General features: G+C 43.1%; 1 protein-coding gene across 6 annotated transcripts in view; it reads left to right on the top strand.

Moving 5' to 3' along the window:
• The window catches only part of robo1 (roundabout, axon guidance receptor, homolog 1 (Drosophila)), a 238,715-nt gene that overhangs the window by 7,960 nt on the left and 208,300 nt on the right, over positions 1 to 22,455 (top strand). For 2 of the 6 annotated variants that reach the window (XM_030397402.1, XM_030397410.1), the window contains exon 2: positions 16,597 to 16,721. In XM_030397402.1, coding sequence (XP_030253262.1) covers positions 16,634 to 16,721 — 88 coding nt within the window. In that variant the 5' untranslated portion in view covers positions 16,597 to 16,633. Of the gene's footprint in view, positions 1 to 15,894; positions 16,059 to 16,596; positions 16,722 to 22,455 lie in introns of those variants that run through there. The other 4 variants (XM_030397393.1, XM_030397395.1, XM_030397370.1 and 1 more) reach the window with 4 other exon arrangements.

Raw genomic sequence — 22,455 nt, 5'->3', positions numbered from 1 at the left:
AATCAATGGTCATTATGTTTCCTGGACTGGTGTGTGAAGAGACTATTCCTCCTCATGTGTGTACACATGCCCCGTGCAATAGTTGCTTTGCTTAATGATGGGCTGGCGTGGCCCCATGAACATCGTTTGTCCCCTTTAATTACCTGGAGGTAGAGATTGTTATTCATGGTAAGGGACAGGGGAATAGCCCTCTGCACGCCCCCCTTCCCTGAGGCCTACTGCTCTTAGCATTGATGTGGGAGGATGTGCAGAAAAACAGATGCTACCCCATGATTTCTGAGTGTTTGTACTAATGATGAGCTCCACTAGGCTATCTTTCACCCCTTTTAATGGTGGTTCAGCTTGATTTAAAGTCAGATTTTATGGATGGAGCGGTGGTTTCCAATCCAGCTCATCACCAAGGGGCCATCCTGAAGCTCTTTTATACAGCATGACCGTATTTCTTTACTCTGCGGTCCTTATATGGGAACGTCTGCCTCGCTGCCTTATGTTATTACTGTGGCACTAGTTTACTTTAGAAACCAAACACTACTTTCATCCCATTCACTGTGTTATTGTGTCTACCTCACACAAGACAATCTTCCAAAACATAGGACTTTTTTTTTTTTAGATTGATCTCCTTCCTGCCAGACATTGATCGCCATTCATTTCACTGTGATATGAAAATTTACATGTAGACACTCGAAAATCTTCCGAGAGAGGTAATCAATCCAATTTCTCGGCTGTATAGAATTCCTTATTGTTAGGTCGGATTGCGAGCACTTTGAAAACTCCCTCTGTTCGATGCATTAAAGCGCGCCAAGACATTTGAGAGTTGGCTGACATTGCACTGACAAGCTGCGCTGTCCTAAAATCACACCCAGGAGACAAACAATGAGCAAATCTCAGAATATTGAGAGGGCTCATGAGTATTTTGTCATTTATTGGATCCAAGAGGCTGATGTTTAACAAGTTTTCAAGTTTCAGTATTGAAACTACTACTGGGAGTTTTTACAAGAAAGTCACATTACCAGACAGAGAAAGGGTAATTTTGCTGGAAAATAAAAGAAACAATAAGCTGCATCGACATTGTAGAACTTCTTAAAGGCACAGTATGTTATTCCTGTCAGTAGGGGTCTCTCAATAAGACAAAACAAAAGATCATAGTGTCATGGTCTGGGTTTTTTGGTTAGTCATTTCCTGTTTTAGACTCATTCTCATGTGTCTTGTTGGGACTTACAACTTCCTGTCTTTGTCCCTTTCTCACCCATTTCTGTCTACACATGTGTCTCATTTGTTCATTAGCCCTTGTGTATTTGAGTCTGTCTTTTTCCCCTCACTTGTTGTTGGTCTGTGTTCCTGCATCTGTTCCCGTGGATCCCGTGATTCCTCTGTGTCCGCGCTTTGGTCCCATGTCATCTGGTTTGTCCTCAGTTTTGTAATTCTCTTTAGTTTTTTCCTTCGCCTGCCTTTTGTTCTTTGCTTTTTTTTTTTACTAAATCAAACACCGCTACCTTCAGTAAACGTGTGGGTTCCTCTCGGTTGGAATATTGCTGGAAACGTCTAGGAAAATATAAGAACTGAACTGAACAGAATAAATAAAAAAAGGTGTAGTTGTTTTTTAGATATTTTACTGCAGAAACGTTTTATATTATATCTTTAATATTGCTTGCTTGTTTGTGTTCTTGAAACTTGATCGCTTTTACCTCAGACATCTCAACAATATTAGCAAGACAGCCATGGACACCACAAATACAAAGGGCTCTTAGCATGGATATTGATATCATTGACGAGACTGGTGTGTTATCCCCTCTCCCCCTGGCGTCCCGTGTGTGTCTACCCTGCCAGTATTTAAGTGTAGGACGGGACGTGTCCCGGAGGCCGGCTCTAATTCCCAGTGGTGTCCATCAGACCCCTGTCCCTCGGAGCTCTGACAGAAGGAGCTATTATTTTCTCATCGCCCTGGTGGCCTGTGTCCCCTGAGACAGGCCTCACCACGTGACTGACAGCTCCGTAAACACAGCCAGCCCCGGGGTGACTGAGTGAGAGCTCACCGCAGTGACGCCCTTGTCCCGCCTTTTCTCCCTCCTTCCTCCCCTCCTCTTCAGACTTCTCATCTCTGGACGTCTCATCGCCGTGACCCGGCCCACCCTCAACCCTCCCCATATTACCTTCACCTGACGCCCGGGGTCAGAAGTCACCTGTGTTGGAGTTAGGTTATTTCTGACCTTGCTGCATCCTTCAGCAGCTGACCAAGAAGCAACAACCCCCAACAGCCTAATACTTCTGTCATCCATTACATTCGGCCAGACCTCTTTTTCTCCCTGTGATATTTTCAATATTTTCAGACGCACTCTATTAGCTCCTTTAATGCAGTATCATAACAACATAGCAGGGATTGCAGGGGCTGGCCCGCTTCCTCTGTGTGTGTGTCAGTAGGTCTAACTCCTGTGTAACTAAGACAGATGACTGTGTCAAGGTTGTTTCCCCACAGGGCCGGGAGAGTACTTCTCCTCCCAAGCCCCTCTGCTGCCTCCACTTTGCGGGTTTCGTCGGGCCACGCTGCTTATTGTAATGACCTAATGTAGATTCAGGATCAGCAGCCAGGGGCATCCATCTACATCAGGGTGGAGGAGACAGGAATACCCTCTGAGTATGTCTGCTAGTTTGTGTGTCTGTGTTTGTCTGTGTGTACATGTGTGCTGCTTCATGTCTGAGTAAATGAGTGGGTGTAGAGGAACACTGTTGTTCTTGTTTTGTTTTTTGTGGAAGCTATTGAAAAATTTAACAAGAAAATCAACCATTAATAAGACTAAGTGTTTATTTCAATGCTGTTTTTTCTTTTAGCCCTGACTCATGATTTAAACAAGAGGCTTCCATGTCTACTGAAGCCTTAGAACCGATCCAGCTGCCAGTAAAAGTTTGTTGTCCATGGACCAACCAAGCAGGACTTTGCTGTAAAGTAACAAAATAACCAAAAACCCTTTTTTAAAAGCAGAAAATCGAACATTTTACTAAGAGCACCTGAGAGAATCTAAAAATCAAACATGAATGCCTTATTTCTGCTGTGGTGCATTTTTCAAGGTGACATCTAGTATTTAATACTAACTGTTGTACATCAACATTGCATATCATATAACAGGAGCTAACGTTCATTTGTCGTCTTCAATAAATGAAAATCACCATGGTGCTTTGTTATGTTTATTTTAAGGAATCCTTCAAGAGGCTCTCGTGGATAGTCATAACTCTGCACATTTGTTAGCCACACAGTGAGAGTATAGTGTGAAAAAGACATGGCACCATGACAAACCTGACTTGCCTTATTCTGCTTGCCGCTCATCCCTTATGTAGCTACTTTGTGTGTTCCGATTATAACTTTACATGTTTGTTTTGTTGTTATTTTAATGGATAATTTAACATCTGGCAAGAGGACCTCATTTACAAATGAGTCTCTTGGCCAACACTGTCACATTTAAACAAAGTCGGTCAGAGAGCGTAGTTACTGTAGAAAATGAATAAATGAAGCACTAAATCAGAAGTCAAGCCATAAAATAGAAAAACAGGAACTCTCGACCTCATTTCCTCCGTCTGTAAATCTCCATTTATTCAATTCTAACACACTCAAACTGGTTCTCACCTGTTACCCTCCTTCTGGAGCAGGAGAAATACAGAATAATAGATGCACATGTCCTGATGTTAAAAAGATAGGCTGGTACTTTCACATTTTTATAAACATGTTTATTCCCTTTTTCTTGCAGAGATTTCAATGACGGGTATCTGTCCTTTCAATATACCGCCACCGCTAGCAGACAGTTAGCGTAGCTTAGCACAGAGATTGGAGTTGGTGTTTTACAGGTTAAACAATTGAGATATAACACGTTATAGCATAATTTGTGAGTTTCAGAGCTGCCACTTGGTGAACCAGGCTAGCTGCTTTCCCCTGTTTCCAGTCTGTGTGCTAAGCTAATCAGCTACCGCAGCCACGTATATATTACACAGCTATGAAAGTCGTATTAATCTTCTCATCTAAGCCTCGGCAAGAATAGGCGCAGTCCCCAAAATGTCTGACTATTATTTTAGCTGTACCCATAATTTGTCTGCACTGTGCTTCTCTCCTGATATCGTATTAACGGAGGAAGAGACACACTCGTCCTATGATTTCATTCTTTTTGATGCCTCTGTCCTCAGACGCTCTCAGATTATTAAACAGCGTGTGTGTGTGTGTGCAAGCATCACTGTTTCAGTACAGTGTGGGAGTTACCTGCTCCTCAGAGGAAGAGATTCACATTAATAAGGGCAACATCTGAGGACGCTGTATTCTGCTCTTTCTGATTTATACCCAGATCCTGACAACAAATTAACGCCGGTCCTTTTTCTTTCAGATACACCCCCCCCATTAATAACAAAGCTGGCCCGGTAGCCATGCAATACTGTAATGAGACTCCTTATGTTAATGCGGCTTCGCGGAGCATGTTAGTGCAAACTTAATTCCGCGAAGTGTGAAAGTCCTCGGCGATACGATGAATATTCAGCTCAGCATTCTCTCTGTTTGCCTGCCACAGTCAAGATAAATAGGGAGGGAGGAATTTGAAAAATGCCCTTTTTGTGAGCTTCCTGTAAACAAACACTAAGGCGGAGCTGTGTGGATGACAGCCTCTGTAATTGCCAATTTGACTTGGCTGGTTATATCGTTTCATGCAACAAAGACGGGGAGGATTGGAGGATAGCTTGGCGAAAGAATGAGAGTGTTCAGGAGTGGGGAGAGTGTTACCTTAAGCACATTCGCATATGCACAGGAAACAGCTCAGAATTGCACTGAAGAAACAAAGTTCTGGCCCACTCTGACCCTCACTTTTAATTGGCTGAGGGAGAGGGGAGCTGTGATCCCAGCCTGTCAGTGTGTGAATACTCTAATTAACTAGAACCTTGGAGCATTGTAATCTCTGGATTTTGGGGTATCATAATGTATTAACATTAATTAAGCTTGTGAGCTATGCGAGCTAATTAGATGAATGTGCTTATTTGTAATCTGGATAATATGAATACATTTTACACAAGCTCAAATCAGTCAGTCTTGCTAATTACAGTGTGCGTGGAAGCTCTAATTGGTGATTGTGTGTCTGCCTGTGGATGATACACTGTGGCTGCCGCTCCTATCCGAGCAACCCGGCTTAGGCTAATGTGATGAAATCCTCATAGAGCGATGATGTGCTCTGCTGAAGGCTGACAGTCCCTAGGAGAAGCGCTCGCCATGTCAGAGGCTTGTTGAACCACGTACATGTTCAGGACCGCTGCTCCTGTCTGTCAGCACGCCGACAGTACAAACCCGCTGTGTTCTCATTATCTACCTGAGTTTTTCCTCTCTTTCCTGCTCTGTGGCGAACTTCGCTGCCGCAGATGTTTACCCCTGTGTAGTTTTTACGTCTCATATCACACATTTGATCTTTGTCTGCTGCGTGCTGGAGCATGAAAGTTTTACTACTACGGGCTGTCGGGGCCAGTGGTTTGAGTGTTGGAAGGGGAGGGAAGAAGTGTTTCAGTTTCAGAGCTTTGATTTAAACTAGTCCATCTCCTGAGATGCACAGCATCACTTGAAGTGGTTTCTGACACCGGGGGCCTGTATTTAGCTGAGAGTTACATTTTGGACTTAAAGTGAAAGATAAAAGTGATCACTTTCGCACCTACTCGCAAATACAAGATAGCTATCAAATTAGTTTTGACTCAAACTTCACAATAAGAGCGCTCCTCAAGTCTCTTAAGTAGACTGAAGGGGTATTCCAGTGGTTCAGTATTGCACTTGAATGAAGTTGGTGTACTCACAAGACAGGCTGAGATATCCTGACTTTTGTAGTTCATATGTGAGTCAAGCATCAGAAGCTCCTACACTGGTCCACCGAACTGAGCAACGAACAAAGGTGTTTGTCCTCGAGGACAATACACAGGAATGTTTCCATATTGTTAAGACATCATTTGTCTGCTTTTCCAAAAACGGTGAGTTATGGGGACAAAAAACACTTGGTAGGGATTATGGAAAGATCATGGTGGCCAAGATAACTACTTCGATGAAGTAAGGGGACCTTTATTGCCATGGTTACAGCAATAAACGCGATAAGGGTGAAGGTCAGAGAACAACTGCTGCTGTGATGGAAAAACAACAATTATTAAACTTGGAACATCAACCAACAATGGACAATGTCCTCCTACGTGGCTACAATATGATTTCCTGTTTTTCTTTCGTCAATTACTTCATCCACTAAAGGGCTTTGCCACTTGAATGTAAACATGTACTGTTTTGGGGCACTTACATGGCACAATCTGATATTGATGTGTTGGAGTTGGTCCTTGAACATGATGTAACTCCTGGACCATCGCTGACACCTTCCATTTTGTAAAAAAAAATTAAATGAATAAGAACATGAGAGAAGTTACCTTTTTAAACATGTGTTTAATGTTTTTAAAGGTTATATTCTAACCCAAACTATGTTATCTTTAAGCTAACTAAACAGTGACAGAAAACTGGAATCAAAGGAAAAATAATAAGTGTACAGTGTAACTCAGGAAGCAAACCCTGGTCTCCTGAGTGAGATTCCCACCTGTAATCCACTGAGCTAACACACAGCAGCTTGCTCCAAATGTTGACTCGGCAGCTGTTTTGTAAATTGAAACAATGGTCCCGGAGCAACATCAATCATGACACCAACAGGAGTCGCAAAGCTACAGCAACGCAATGGTCAGTTGTAACAATGGTCTTGGAACAACGTTGATTATGAAGTTCTGGTAATAACACTGACACGGCGGCATCAGAGGCAACCACTGACATGATGCTGTCGATGTTTCATTAGATTCACCACAGCCCCAGTTTGTAACACAGCTATGTTCACTTAAAAATGCCTGCGTCAGATAATCCTTCAATTTCAGTCATTTTCCCATCAATTTTTTAATGTGCATGTATATAATATAATGTTATTGATATGTATTCATATATATGATATGATATATATTTATATATATATCAAAGCTCATACCTGTGAAACACCTTTTTTTCATTGTATATATATGAGGTTGTTTTCTGTCGACCAAAGCCCTCTGGTCAGCTCCTCCAGCTCTAAGCATGAATGTTATTAATAATGTGATCACTTGAGATGTTATTCTGTCAGACTACACTTTGCTGTAGGAGCAAGTCTCTTGATACGTGTGTCTTTTTCAACACTCTGCTCCAATGGCTGCTTCTTTGGAGCGGTCTTACGTGTAATTCTCAAAACTCTGATAAACACGAGTCCAGAGTAGCGCTGCAACAACAGCTTTGCAGTGCTGTGTTACAACAGAGTGTGTTGTGTGGTATAACACTGAGCACAGGATCTTTTATTTGACCTCTCTTTGCAGAATTAGCTTCTGACAGCATGCTGCTCTGATGACCACTTTGGTTTTCTTGTCCTGTAAAGATAAATGATCCGAGGTGATTCACTACAAAGGCAATAGGAGGTATGTCGGATTATAAACGAGCAAGAGAGCATGAAATGTGAAACATTCGGGAGGGGGGAGAATGTGCCAGTGGCCCAATTTGAAACAGACGCCTGCAGTCATGTTGTCTTCGGTCGCTCTCTTTGTGTTTCTGTATTCTGTTTATTCAGCTTGAGGCTTTCGGTGACAGCTGTGCTGAAATGAGCTCCTCAAAGTTAGAAATGGGCTCATGTGAACAAAACAGCCTTACACAACCACCGGTGTGTCACTTCTTACAACACACAACTAGGGGAACCGCCAGCTGCAATCAGACATCACATTGAATAGATGAATAAGCAAAACAAGCTGTTACTGTGATATGTACACAGACTGGAAATGCAGCGGATGCCCCGACATTGCAGCCTGTCACGTAAGCCCCCGTGGAAGACTTACCTATTTATAAGTTATTACAGGGAGCAGGTTGAAATTCATAAGGGCATCTGGGAGGCAGGGGGGAGATTGCCAGCCACTGTCACTTACAGTGAATGAAACCTCTGCTACTCCTGTCCTCCAGAAAGTGCATCTGAAACACACTATTAACTTTCCCATTGCTGATGTCACTTTTTATTGCCCCATGGTTTCTGGTCTTTCCGAGTTGGCAGGCTCTGCCGCGCTGCTTTCCAAAGCCAGATAGATGCTTGTGTCAGAGCACAGAAATACAGCAATGATGGAGATATTATTCTGAAGATTTAATTTGCCGGAGTGGTGCTGCTAAAGTGCACCCTCACGGTGATTAATGCAGGAGAGGCTGCTGTGCTGTGCTTGGGAAAAATCTTCCCGTTTGTAATGTCTGTTTAGCAAATCTATGAGTGAATGTCTTTTCAGCTGTGTAGTGCGACAAATGGAAGATGTAACCATAATCCAGAATTCAGCGTTGAATTGAACGTGGAAGTGAAATGTGAGGACAGTACAATGATCCGTCTGCCTAAGTAACGTTTTGATCAGTTCTACTTTTAGATTTTCAAAACTACATCCCAACAGTACGTTTTTATGCCTGTCATGGAGCGGCTGGGACCGATTTTAAAGCCCAGTATATTATGAAAGGGGTCAATGAAGTACCTGTATAGATAGATAGATAGATAGATAGATAGATAAGCTTTATTGTCAGACTCAAGGTCCATACAAAAAATAAAAGCAAGACACACAGTACAAAAGGATTAAGAAACACACAATAAAATAAAAACATAACACGTATGTAGGAACACGGAAAAGTTAGATCTTGAGAAAGAGAACGTAGACAAAGAGCTAGTTCCCCCTTTGTGTCATTGCTAGTTTTCGACCGGTGCGGTTGTCATTTTCACTCCTGGTGCCCTCGTTGTCTTCTGCCTATCTGTGCGCCCATGGGTGTTGGTCTTAAAATGAAGTGTGGTCAGGCGCATTGTTGATGCTTTGCTATCTTAAGGCAGCAGAGAGCAAATGCTGCAAATCTGCTATTTAAAAGATGCCATATTCAGAAATTACGTACGCATACATGGGCCAGAGAGACGCCTTAAAGAGCTCCTCCTCCCCAGGTGCATTTGCCCATATGCAGTGAAATGGGATTGTTGATGAAACAAAGGATTGGGAGGTGGTGGAGGCAGAGGGTGGATGGCAAAGTCAATTTAGGAAAGTCTTTCCACTTGGCAGCCATTTTAGTAACACCCTTGTGCAGTTATTTTGGACCAACAGGACCAGTTCCCTTTATAAATGAAAGTGGAATGAGCCAGAACTTGACTTTCAATGGTCACCTGGCCATAAAAGGAATCACCAGTCAAATCGCCATAATCTTAAAAAGTCAAGTGACTTTGCGACAAAATAAGGCATAAGACGCCTTTCACCTACAGGTTGTACTTCTAGTTTCACAACACCAACTTCTTTTGGGGTTAAATCCAGAGTGAGACTAAAAACAACCGCTTTGCAGTCAGAAGATGAACCATTTAAGCAAAAGTTGAGCTGGACGCTTCCTTCATGCACTTGCACCGTTAGAGCATGTGCAATAGATGAATAAGGCAGGAAGTGTGTCTAAGGATCTAATCTTAAGAATACCTGCGAGCTCAGCTTCCTCCAGCTGATACTGGAGGTGAGATTGAGTAATGAGTCCGACCAGTTTACAGGATGAGGTTCATCAATTAGAACTACGCACACGGACATATAGGTTTATGTCAGATGATCTGGTTGAGGGTGATTAATTGCATCTACTATTAATAAATATTATTAATGACTAGAAGCCGTCTGATTGTACCGTGAGGGCTCACAGCAGCCACCAAGGGATGTGGCGTTTGCTTTGCATATGGCAGAGAGTAAAACGTGTGCTGCCTTTGTGCCGGGCACAATAGTGAGTGGCATTTGAACATGCGCTTGCTGCATTGTGTACGGGCAATTAACATTGCATAATCTACCTGCTTACAAAGCAACTTTTGTAATTAGAGTTATGATTGCAGCGGGATAATGACAGCCATTCTACAGCAGATAATGACTGTTGTGCTCCTGGCAGTCGCTGCATTGTTTGTGCAGCAGACTTGTGACATATGGGACACAAAAAGACACGACGGCCCGGCTGACCGCCTTTGTTCCCACTCAGGCAGACCCAATCACTGCAGACAAATTGCGCTGTAGGCCATCCGAATGATGCCGACCCAGGGAAAATGGTTCAGACACATGAGAATGGGGCCGTAATGTAAAAAGCTCAGCTACGTGGAGGCTCACGGACTCTGCACCTGAGCTCGGACACAGAACCTACAGCTACCCACTGATCTCTGACTGCAGTGATACTGTTTTATAGGGAGGCATGTCACCCTCCCTGATCTGGCTGCATCACATGTTACAGCTTAAAAATTTAAAACAAAACATGAGAAATATTCTGCATTCAATGTTGAAGCCCGCCATTAACAAGCTCAGGTCATACAGGCAGAATCTAGTTGTTTTGGTATTTAATAAAAACCTGTTTTCTTGACAACAGAAAATCTATGATTGTTTATGAGAATAGCTTAGTCTTGTCAAGCCATGAAAAATATGTCTATATAGTGTATCAGTGCTAAACTGGGCTGAAGGTTTGTATGCTAATACTACATCCAAAAAATCAAAGAACCATCCATCTGTCCCCTGAAAAAATGGAATTGTCCTTTAAAGAGACGGCGGAGCATTTATTCAAATAAATTAAGCGTTGTCAGAGATGGCATCTTGGTAGGAGGCACTTAGGCCCGTGGCGTCCATGGTTGTGCAGTCAGTGGGGACAGGTCCGTAGTGCAGACTGTGGACTAATCCATCACCGCCAGCGAGGGGGGGCTGGGGGCCAAGCGCTTGGCTTCTCCCTCCAGGAAATAATCAGCTTTTAATTTATCACAGATCACATTCATGAGATGACGGATCGCTGTGGGGAGGCCTCTTGCGACCGGGCCCATCTCCTCAGTCACGCCGGAGTGCTTTCGGCTCGTCTAATTTATTCTAATTTGAGTCTTTCTCATATCTCCATCATTTTGCCAGTTTTTGGATGAAGAGACCCTTCACCCCTATTAAATTATAGCAGTTTTAAAAACGATCCCAGAATGCACAAACGTCCATCTAGGACACAACGAACAGTTTCTGAAATAGTTTCCACCTTTAAAAAAACATTTCCAGTGACCAGCCTGCACTGCATGACATACGGTGGCGATGAATAAAAAGTGGGACAGTGAAGCAGAGGTCTTTCCCTGTGGAATGGATGGAGCATATGCCATTATGTAAGTCAACTGCAGGACGTCCTAATGGCTTCAGATTTGTTTCCGGTCCCTGTGTGTTGCCACAGTCGGCACCGTGGCCCCCGCAGGAGCGTGGATGATAAGTGGCATGAATCGGAGGAGCACAAGAGATGCGATCCACGCTAAGGGGGAAGGACAGTTCAGCCACATGTCGTCCACCATCCCCACCGATCACTTTACAGATCCCAGGCAGGTTAATCCTTTTATTGTAATGAAGTGAGGGGGCATAATGTACTGTGAATGTGAGATGCTTAATCCAGTGTTGGCATTTTTATGAGGAAGGAGTAGCCATGCTGACATAGAGAACAGAGTGCTTGAGAGGCTCAGGAGCCATCCATCAAAACATGACGCTGACATAGCACAACACAACACACACACACACACACACACACACAGAAAGATTTGCATGTGTGTCCGGCTTCAAGACCATCTACCTACATTTCAGTGGCTCTCTCATCTGCATGTCGTTGTGTGAATATGTACCATCACTCTGGAGTCAGTTACTCAATGTCTTAGATTTAAAAGCTGGAATAGTTATAACATGAGGTTAACACACAAAGAAGTTCACACATAAAGATTTGGTTTTATTTACGCCTGCTAACCTCCAGTTGGAACAGGTATATCCACAGTGGTAACTTTAGCCTCTCAAACTGCGTGCTCTAAATGTCAAAGTTCGATTTTACATGCAGGTGATGTGCCAGTGCTTTCCCATTCAGTCAAAAACACGCGTCCAGATTCCCTTAAGAAATGTCAAATTTAGTAATATAAAGAGAGATTCAGTCCAAAACGGGTGGTGGTGGTGGAGGGGTAATTGGGTGAGTCAAATGGTCACCTCACTATGGGTGACGTCGGAGGTCACCTAGACATGGATCTGCTCTCCACTGAAGTTAATGTGAAGGATGAGTGTATGACAATCATGTAATTGCATGTAGATTCATGACTCCTCTCTAAATCAACACAACCAAAAATCAACATCAGCACAGATGTATGCCTCGAAAGGTACTGAATGTAAAGATTTAGCTGAATTATATTATACATCATAGATTAAAACACAATATGCCCCAAATCACTGCTAAGACTGTCAGGTTAAACTAAATAACCGAAAACAGGGATGCCATATAAGCCTCTGTCGCTTTAAACTTCATGAAGAAGCACATACATCCCTTTGTGTACAGGATCCATATAATCAGACAAAGTGATGCTTAAAGGATTGTCGAGCAAATATCTGTTATACGGGGTTTTAATGGTGCAACCCATATTTGTTATATCAGCACTTTAAATTAGCCAGTAATTATTTTAGAACTCCAAAAGCACTTCTCACAAACTTACTAATGGATTTAAAAATAGTACAACACAGCCATTGCTCCACGGAAATAATGATTATGCATCTAGGACCTAGATAAAGTTGTTTATTAAGAAGATAGTATTGGATAAACAATTATGCTACCTCAGTGAAGAGCAGCCAATGATTCATCAATGAGAGTGTGTGACCCCAGCGTCCTCTGTTTTTAAGCCCCCATTACCACCACGCATGTGTTTTACAAGAGTAAAAGAGGTTTTCATTAATGCTGAACCCTGGAGACTAAAACTTTGATACTAAACTTGAATTGCACCTCCTCCTCCTGTGGGTAGGTGAGTACTAGCGGTACAGAAAATGCAGCATTGGTCGTATAGAAGTTGCAAAGAAGTGGCTTTCTTCTTACTCTGCAAAATCCAGTGCAAATGGGCACATTTAGAAAAGGGGATCTCGCTTTGTTATAGTCATACAGGCGTTGTTCCAGATGTCCCCAGTGTTATTCAAAAGAAAGCAGAATAGCGATTAATACACAGATTTCAGTTAAGCAATTTGTTTACATTAAATTCAAGTCAGTCTAAATACTCACACACACACTGACAGAGTTTTCGAACACCGTAATTGTGCCAACCTCTCCTTACAGTCCATGAAGCGATTCCTTTTTTTGCTTGTCTGAAGTGAGGGACAACGTCTCCAAATCAAGTGGGCATCTTTGTCCTGGTAGTCGTATGTAGGTTTATTGCTACCGCTGTGTCCTGAACACAACTCTGCTCTCGACTGCCAAGATGCATCCCTCGGCTGAGGCTCGGCAAGAAATCACCGTCAGGAGAAACATCAGTGGGACTTCTTTACAAATATACTGTAACTTTAGACGGTATCCACTTGATTTTGCCAACACCGGCCGCTGATGTCTCATATCAGCTTCAGCCAATACACAAGGCTTATTTGAAAACCTTTTGAATTGGTGATTTAGAGTTACAATGAGAGGCCACTTTGTTAGGTACACCTGAGTGATCTCTTGCAATTTAGATATAAATTTTGCCTTTACAAAGTCTAAAATTTTTGTTGATATTGTCAGAAAGTTCTGCGCATTTCATGAGGTGTTTTTTGTTATTGAGTTCATAATGATAAGTTTTGTTGTACTGGTTTACTTTTTGTAGAGAGTTGCTCCTCATTTCCTTGTCCTGCCTGTTTACACACGGAATCATAGAAACACCTCTGAATTTAATACAGTCCAGTACAACACCAGCATTAACATACCTCAGTGCTAAAACATGTAATTTAGTCAACACTTTCATCCATAGCAGTGTCAACAAAAACTGAAAATCATAAGCATGAAAACAGTCGATCAGCGGGTTGAATAAGACGGCACAGATGAGCCTAATAAAGCGGCCACTCTCTGCAAATACTCTCTAGTATATTTGTACTTACCTTTGTTCTTTACCTTTCTTCTTTAAGTCATCTTTATACTTTGCTTCCTACTCTGCTCCACCTCTGGTTTGTCAATATAAGAATGTGCAGTGTGCTTTAGAAGCACAAAGGCAGAAGATTAAAGAGAAACAGATTAAGCTGGAGAGGAGTCGAGGTCCCAGTCAGAGGTAATATGAAGTTCAATCTTATTCTCAGAGGTCTCCAACTCCCCTCCCCTGAAGTTACCTTCCAAATCCTCCCTTTAAACATTTCACCTGAGCTTTTCCTGGGCTCAAGAAAACTTCACATGAGCATTGCATCTCATTAGTGCTTCCGGGAACTTCTGACATTTGCAAGATGAGTCGGAAAAGTTCCGTTTGCTCACCCGTGGTAACAGTGATGTGCTGTCCGCAGTTGTCTCGGCTTCGTTGAGTTAACTGCTCGGGTCGTGTGGGAGTGTCACAGTGAGAAACCGCAGGTTTTGAATGACATCGCCTTGGTTTAGTAGGCATTCGAAAATCAATTTGTGGGCAGTGACTGTTCTGCTGATGGTTCCTGTCTTTTGTGGGAGTTGGTCACTGAGCCAGTAGCAATGCTTCTTGTCACTGCCAGATTAATTGGCTTCAATCCATTCAGCCGTCATTGAGTCAGATAAAGGGAGACAATAAGGGCCTTTCATTCCTCTCGGACTGAATTGGTAGTGAACGCAGAGGAGGCCACTGAAACAAGTCTTGTAAAACATTCTCATTTCCTTTGATGGGAGCACGCTTAATAACGAGTACAGAGGAATGGGCATTGATTGGCCGGTGATGCATCTTCACATACGTGTTTGGGGGTTCTCGAGGGGGGAAGTTCGAATAAATCTTCCTTTATCTCTAATCCGTCCATTCATTAATCAAATGGAACAGGGTGATGAGTTGAATTACGAGTCCGGCTCCCCAACACTTGCTTCTGGGTTGAGGAGGCCATCTCGCCACGACGTATCCCACGTTCCCAAAGACCCTTGGCAGCCACTTGTCACAGCCATCTCCTGACTGGTAATTGGGTATTTATCAGATTGCCTGCGAGAGGACGATGCAGTGTGTTTATCTGACACAATTATCAAGAAAAATGGGGGAACCGAGAGAGAGCTGCTCCTCCAGGATACTGGCGTGCCACTGGTTCAGGTGGCCGGGCAGAGCGAAAAAGCGCTGTAATCTTTCAGACGAAACCACAGGAACTTCTCTACTGGACATTTAGCTCGGGATATGCTTGTCATCATCACATGCAAATGGGGCAATTGTGCAAATAGGACACATAATTCTTTAGCTCTGCTGTGACACCGGAGGAATGAGAGGTGATGATAAGACACCCCGCAACAATGAGCTCCCCACGGTCTGGATCCGACAGACAGGCTTTTCAGAAGCTCTTCTAATTCTGAGAACAAGAAATGCATATAAAGGAGCACAAGAGTGTCCACTGAGTATCCGGAGATAAGATTGGAGAGAAAAGCTAAAGGAGCAAATTGGTATGCTTGTGCCTTCTTTCTCCGGCAAACCTATTATGGAAGGGAGACCGAGAGAGAGGCACGGAGAAAAGGATGGCATAGAAAGAAGGAGCTGCCAATAACGAGCGGCAAATAGTGGCTCCATTTAGTGTTAGATGAATTAAAAAGACCCGCACTTTTACACGAGTAGTAGTAGTTTGAAAAATGCGGGGTAGAGTCCATTGGTAGCTTTTTGCTTAGTGAGCATTCTTCATGCCTTTTCATTACCGCACACTCCTTATTGAGGAGAGGCGATGTTAAACGCTCTTCATCATCTCAAAAGACGCAAAGGCTAGACGAGACTCCACCGTCGCCCACTGCAGCGCCTTGAAATTTTCTGATAAAGCAAGTCCATCATATTTTAGCTGGAGCACATCCAATTCAAGGATTCTGAGAGTGTCATGCCTGGAAGAAAAGGTCTGCGAGGAGAAAATCATAGTGCATAGCAGCGCAGAGAGGGAAGTGAGAAAGGCGGGGGGAGATACGGAGAGAGACCAGGAGACGGAGCAGCCGAGGCTGCCTGCACTGCTGGATGTAATCAAACAAGGGTGAACAGGTTGTTCCACAGATGGCTGATCCGGAGAATCCTCAGATTTATTTCCATGCTACAGACGGTCCCTGTCACCGTGCGCCGGTGATGTCAGCGCAGCGGCATTGTCTCGCACACACCACTAAACTCTGACGCTTTTGTCTCACCTGTCTGAAATCAATTTGGCACAGAGGATTTTGTTGTGTGTGTGTGTGTGTTTGTGTTTGTGTGTGTGTGTGTGTGTGAGCGAAAGGAGACAGTGAGTAAGAGTTTGACAACGGGGAAAGTCGATTTGCAATCTTCTTAGCATTCAGAGACGGAACTCTCGTAGGATTATAAATTATGGATTCAACTACCGTACTATTACAACGTAAAGGGACTCAATAGAGAATTGTTAGTCGTTTGTCATGAAAACTGCTTTGTATTCACGAATGCTTTAAAAATGCCACTAGAAATGAGATGTTTTATATGTCGCGGTCATGCTGTCTTAGTAACTGTTGTTTTCTCCTGCACTCTGGAATTTTATTGTAATTTGCACAATGAATTTAATGCCCATTTTTCTTTTTACAACGCAGTAAAGAGAGTGATATCCCAGCAACATGACCATTCTTTAACTCTTTTATTTTCTCATCTCTTCCCCCAGATTGACGGCTAGTGATGCCAGGACAGTGAGCATCATAATGTTTGGCACGTGGTCAGGGGCCACGCCCCTCCTCATGATGGTTCTGCTCAGACTGGCCCAGAGCCAAGAGGTTCCTTTAGTCCCAGGTAAGACGCATTATATTTCTCTGCACCAGCATGTCTTCTCATCAGTGACAACGACTTCATGGTCTGGCTCCATCATCATTGTTTGTCTCTGAGTCTGTGTGATTGTCTGACAATTATAGCCTGACACCGTTTCCTTAGTGATGGATTATTACCATGTACCTGTAACCTTTTTGTTTGAGCCGTTTGGCACCAGAATGGCAAACGTTGTTCTTAGCAACCATCAGCAATTATTCACATGGAGACTGCTACAGGCTGCAAACAGTTTAATTAAACAGCTGACATGAGTGCAATGAGAAAAACTGTTTCACTAACTGCACAAACACTTTTGAATGGCCACAAGTTAGCAGCCAATCGGAGAACCCTGCCTTTAATCTAGCCCATGCTGAGAATGACTGCACACTAACCTGATAGGGATGTAAAGACAGAATGAACATTTTGGTATTTGATACTAAGTAAAAATGAGTTTGAAAGCTGTCTTCTGTTGGCGCTCTTGGGCCTGGATGCACTGACATCAATCATGTCAGTTTTTTTCAGCACATCAACGAGCGGTTTTCAACCTCGACTGTCTCTACCCCGTTGTTGGAGCTTTCTGTCTGGCATGGGTCGATGCTGCAGAAGTAATATATCATATATGTTGAAATTCTTTGAGGTGGTACCAACCCAACACCACCACCACGGTCCACCAGAGTCCCCTACAATATCCTGACAAGATGTCTTACTTCCTTTCCTCAGCACTTGTCCTTGATCTGAATTTTAGTTATGAATCTGTAGCATATATATGAGATAATTCAAGAAATATGAGCGGAACCATGAAACTCTGACTGAACAACCATTAATACCACTTCCCACAACTTAATGAATTTGCTAAAAGTCCCTCTTGTTTGTGATTGTAATCATCTGCTCTGGGTATTTATAGCCGCAGATGTTGGACTACACTCTTGATGGCGATGATCTGAAATGTATTAATGAGGTACAGAATAAGAGTAAGGAATTTCAGATCAGAACATAACTGTTGAGGCTTACAGAGGTCCTGTCACATGATAGGATGATGTCGAGGTGGAAATGTGTTGCAGGAAGTGTGAACCTTTCTTTTATTCAAGCGCCACATATGGACACTTTTCTCACGTTTGTCTTGACTCATCAACGCTGTTCTGTGTCTGGTACCAGTAAAGATTCAGACATGCTTGGTTTGACATGGTTCAGTTAGACCTTCGAAGAAATGAGTTAGGGAAGTTTTTAGTATTGAAACGTCTCGCCCTCAGAGATAGGAGAATCACCCATGGGCTCCTTATTGTCACCACAATTGACAGTCGTCTCAGTCACACCATGTTGATCTCCCTCCCGTTCCCCCACCCTCTGTTTCTCATCAGACAGGGGGACAGGTCCATGCAGCCCTGCTTAGAAGAGCATTTCACACTTGCTGCTTTCTGTTACTTACGTATTTTGGCTCCTTTGCTTCATTCTCTGCCTTTCACCTCTCATTCATTTCCCTTAACCATGTTCATGCCATCATTCTTTCTCTTCCTATTTTCTTTTGCCAACACGATCTAGGAAGCAATTTACTTGTCGAGCGGAGGGCAGTGTGTGTCTCTGTGTGCTCCGTTTTAATGGTGTGTGTGTGTGTGTGTGCGTGTGAGTGTGAATGTGAGGGATCACTACCTTGGCAGAAATGCTTTCAATCACCCCCTTGGAGCAGGATCTCTGACTGGCAGGCGTTGGAGCTATATTAGGGTTGAATTCAGCTCGTTGTGAATTGACACTTGCGCTTGACACGCCGATGCCATCAGATTGTTATAACCAAGGGCACTTCTTATCTCGATCGCTCACGACTCATATTCCGCTCTAGTTGCAGCTGAAAAGATACAAGGTGATACCCACAAGAATTGTAAGTGCGGAATGACGTATCTGTAAGTGCTGGAGTTGGGAACAAAGATTTGAAAATAGATATTCTTTCTCATGTAAGACACTTGATGCCTCAAGCAAGGTGTTCAGCTTCAGTGACAATTCACCCAAACCAGAGGGGGATGTCAGATCTAAGTCATGAGTCGTACTTTCCGCAAATGTGTCAGCAGAGTTAAAGAAGCTGTCACACCTATCTGGATGTGGGAAAGTCAAATTCCGTCAGGACTGTGTGTCTTTTAGAGGAATTTCAAGGCATCACTTTGACTTTCTTTGCATACCTGCTGACTGACAGCTTTTTTAAATTTCCTCGCCTTAAAGTAAATATCAGCAGTTCCCAAAAGCAATGACTCACTTTTGCCTTTTTTGTTAAAGGTATTTTCATCCTCTGGGTTTCCCTACTTTATGAACCTTCTTACGTTCATGAATGATAAAGCAGTATCTTGTGTACAGACAATGGGAGATTTACATTTCTATCTTTCAGCTCACAATTTAGATCCAGCGCCGACATGCAATACATAAGTATTAAGATAAGTGTGCGATGTGGGGAGGAGGTCAGGATGACTGATTGTCATGAAGTATGTCCAACTTCAGTATTGTCCAATCACTTGTCTGATGTAGGGTTAGAGGCGTGCAGAAAAAATATCAGTGGTTTTGTGACCAAGCAAAATGATGTTTGTGGCATACATGAGCATGTAAGCAAACAAAGATCCACTGTTCATTTAAACCAGATTCAACCCCCAACTATGCTGTGATTTTTACCTGCACCTTCTTTAATCCAGTGTCAGAGATATTCCTAGAGTTAAGTTGCGTTTTGGCATCTTTGAGACTAACTGCACACCAATCGGTTCCCAGGCCCCCATGGATCGGACTTGTTCCCGCACATCCCAGAGATGCTTGTAAGATTGGGATCTGGGGAATTTGGGGATCAGATCAGGCGCCTCAGGCTCTTTGTCACATTCCTTTGGTCATTCCTGACCAGTTTTTGTGGTGTGGCAGCGCACATTCTCCTCCTTGGGAGGGGGTGGCTTCAGTGACAGTCAACTTGACAACTTGACATTGTCGCGGATCTTTTGTTGTCTTTGTTTGAATGTTCTTCAGAAACAAATCTGATTCCCACAGCGGTCTTAAGATCAGGCAGGTTTATCTGCTGAGGGCTGTTTTTACTCATCATTTATGTTACAAAACAACAGCGATGCCTGGATGTTTCTCCACGTACCATTGCTGTTTGGGGATAACATAATGTCCCTGGAACTAGATTTAGACCCGTGTCCCTGGGGAGAGTTCCTCCAGCAGAAATGCAACTACAGTATATAGGTAAAGTGGTTGCAGTTCATTTCAATACACAAGCGTATTCATTCATCTTTTCTCTTTGGCTTCCCTTTATTCTTCATTGTCGACTTGTGTCGCCTGCTCAGCTGAGCATGCCATATGTGCAGTATATTGAACCACATATATGAGTCTCCTATTTAAAGATTATAAAGTGGCTCCCTGCTCGAGGTAATTTACCTGGTGATTGGTTCTCTTGGGTGAAGTATCATTCATTTCCCATAATGCTCTGCCAGCCTCACTGCAACAGGTGCCTCATATATTTCTAGCTGGGGTGTGCGGAGGGGTATAAAGCATAAACGTGCTTTATACTCAGTTTAACTTAAACTTTGTGCTTTCCATCAAACTCTGTGGTATCATTTCTCCTGAATTGTGAGATTGAAGCTATTGTTTATCTCAACCATGCAGACCTTTTCTCTTTTATGGCGTAATTACACCGGCAGAAACGTGCAACATTTACGGCTCTGCATGTCTCATGATGGAGAGTTTTGTTTATTTCATACTTCAGACAGTTTTTTATTGGTGAACCTGCCCTTTAATGCGATTGTCTAGACCACCAAACTCCATAATGCACGATATTTCATCCGTCATACCGGCACTGCGACTCAGACAAATTAAATTTGTTCATATTTCTTCCGTTGTGGAAACAGCTTAAAACAAACTCCTCGCCCCGGACCAGACAGTTTTTGTTTTATGCCATGCTCACAGATGAATTCCTTATTTGAAATTGTATTTTTACGGATATCTTTTTAACGTTTACCTTTTTTAAGTGGAAACACAGAGGCACGCTCTTGGTAAAACTGTACTGCATACTGTCAGTCATATAGGAGCTGGGACCTGTGTTGGACTGTGGCTTCCACCTCTTCCCTTTTTACGTTCAGTATTCAGCTTGCACACCACCCCGAGGGTGATTAAATATGTGGTTAATACAGCACCATGAGAGTATTGAATTACACAAGAGCCGTGCTGACCTTTTTAAATTACAGAACCAATTGTGCAAGACGGCAGAGAAAGTTTATAACAGGTACTGCCAAGATGGAGCCCGGAGGAGAATGGATCTGCCGCAGCTGTCCTGCTGACACTCTCCTTATTAGTGTTCTGCACTATAAGGACTCTATTTGACACTCGCACTTTCCTTCCATTCTCTCACTCTGAATGTCATTTGACGGCAGATCCTTTGTCCCTTTGTCTGTCGGTCTTGTGTACAAGCAGCTGTTGGAGTAGAGGGGCTTAAAAAAACACACACACACGCCCACACACAAGCTAATTTGACATTTCATTTCACCGTTGATGAGACACGTATCACTCTTGACACACGGTGAAGCCTCACTCCATAAATCTTGATCACTGGCTTTTTTCTCGGGATGCATCCGAGTCAGCATATTTGCTCCGCTGATATCTGAAGGTCGTCTCTGATGTCTGATCTAATTTGATGCTAAAGCCAGAAAAATGAAGCAGTCTACTTTGGCATCAGGCGCACGACTCCATGGAGTCGCAGCCATTTTTCAGGGTTGACTGTACTCATCTTCAATCCACAGCGAGAGAATTCAAAACCTGACTGGCAGCGATGCAACAATCTCAGCTTGGCAAAGGGCAGACAAAAGCTTTTTACCAATGAAAAAAGTCCAAATAAAATATCTGGACATTAAAGACAAAGTATTTTTCTCTCCTTGCCAACTTTCAAGAGCGATTCCTGATTGCTTTAAACAGCACTTTGCAAAACGCCCTGTAATAGTATTTAGGTGAAAAATCCTCATTTCACCGCTGTGTTTTATTCTTCTCTCTCAGGGGAGTTTGTGCCATTACTGAAGAGTGAAAGGATTGAAAGCTTGGCATTTCATGTAATGAAATCCTTGTGACAGACTGTTTTTTTTTTTTTTCTTTTAGGAGAACGATACAATTTAGTGACACCATTCATTCCATTAAGTCATATTAAAAAGCTTTGTCAAAGAAAGCCAAGACTTTCTCTGAGCACTGTCCGTACGGATCTCTCAAAGCAAACCAATCTCGCTTGTGTCAGTTGAAATTGCGTGAGTGCTTATCCCGGTTGCCAATCCATAAATTGTTTTCCTCTCACTTTTTCCCCCCCTAACAGTTTCTACCATTGTGCATTCAAGCCTGTGTTGTTTGTTGTGTGTGGTTTAATCCTTTCAACACCACTAAGTGTGATATATGGTTGTATTTCTGTTCGGGGAACAAAATGTTTGCGCTTGTGTTTAATGGAGTCAAAACCAGGCGCGTGGATGCGATTGTTTGCGCTGGAACTAAACTCATTATTGGGGCGTGTGCGGACAAGGCTTGAATTAAATGTCAGGAAATCTCTTGTGTTTCTCAGCGTCCGAATGTGTGAGTATTTCTGAGCTTTGAGCTGGTATGCATATTTGATGCAGGACCTGATCTGTTAGCCTTCCCATTCTGGTTGCAGTGAAGCTGTTTTGCTCTCGAGATAGTCTTCGGGATTTTACCTTTAGCAGTGCGGCTCTGAGGTGACGAGGTTGACATTTGT

This window comes from Sparus aurata, chromosome 2 (assembly GCF_900880675.1).
Source record: "Sparus aurata chromosome 2, fSpaAur1.1, whole genome shotgun sequence".
In the NCBI taxonomy this organism is placed as follows: domain Eukaryota; kingdom Metazoa; phylum Chordata; class Actinopteri; order Spariformes; family Sparidae; genus Sparus; species Sparus aurata.
This window is presented reverse-complemented; position numbering and strand designations above follow the sequence as displayed.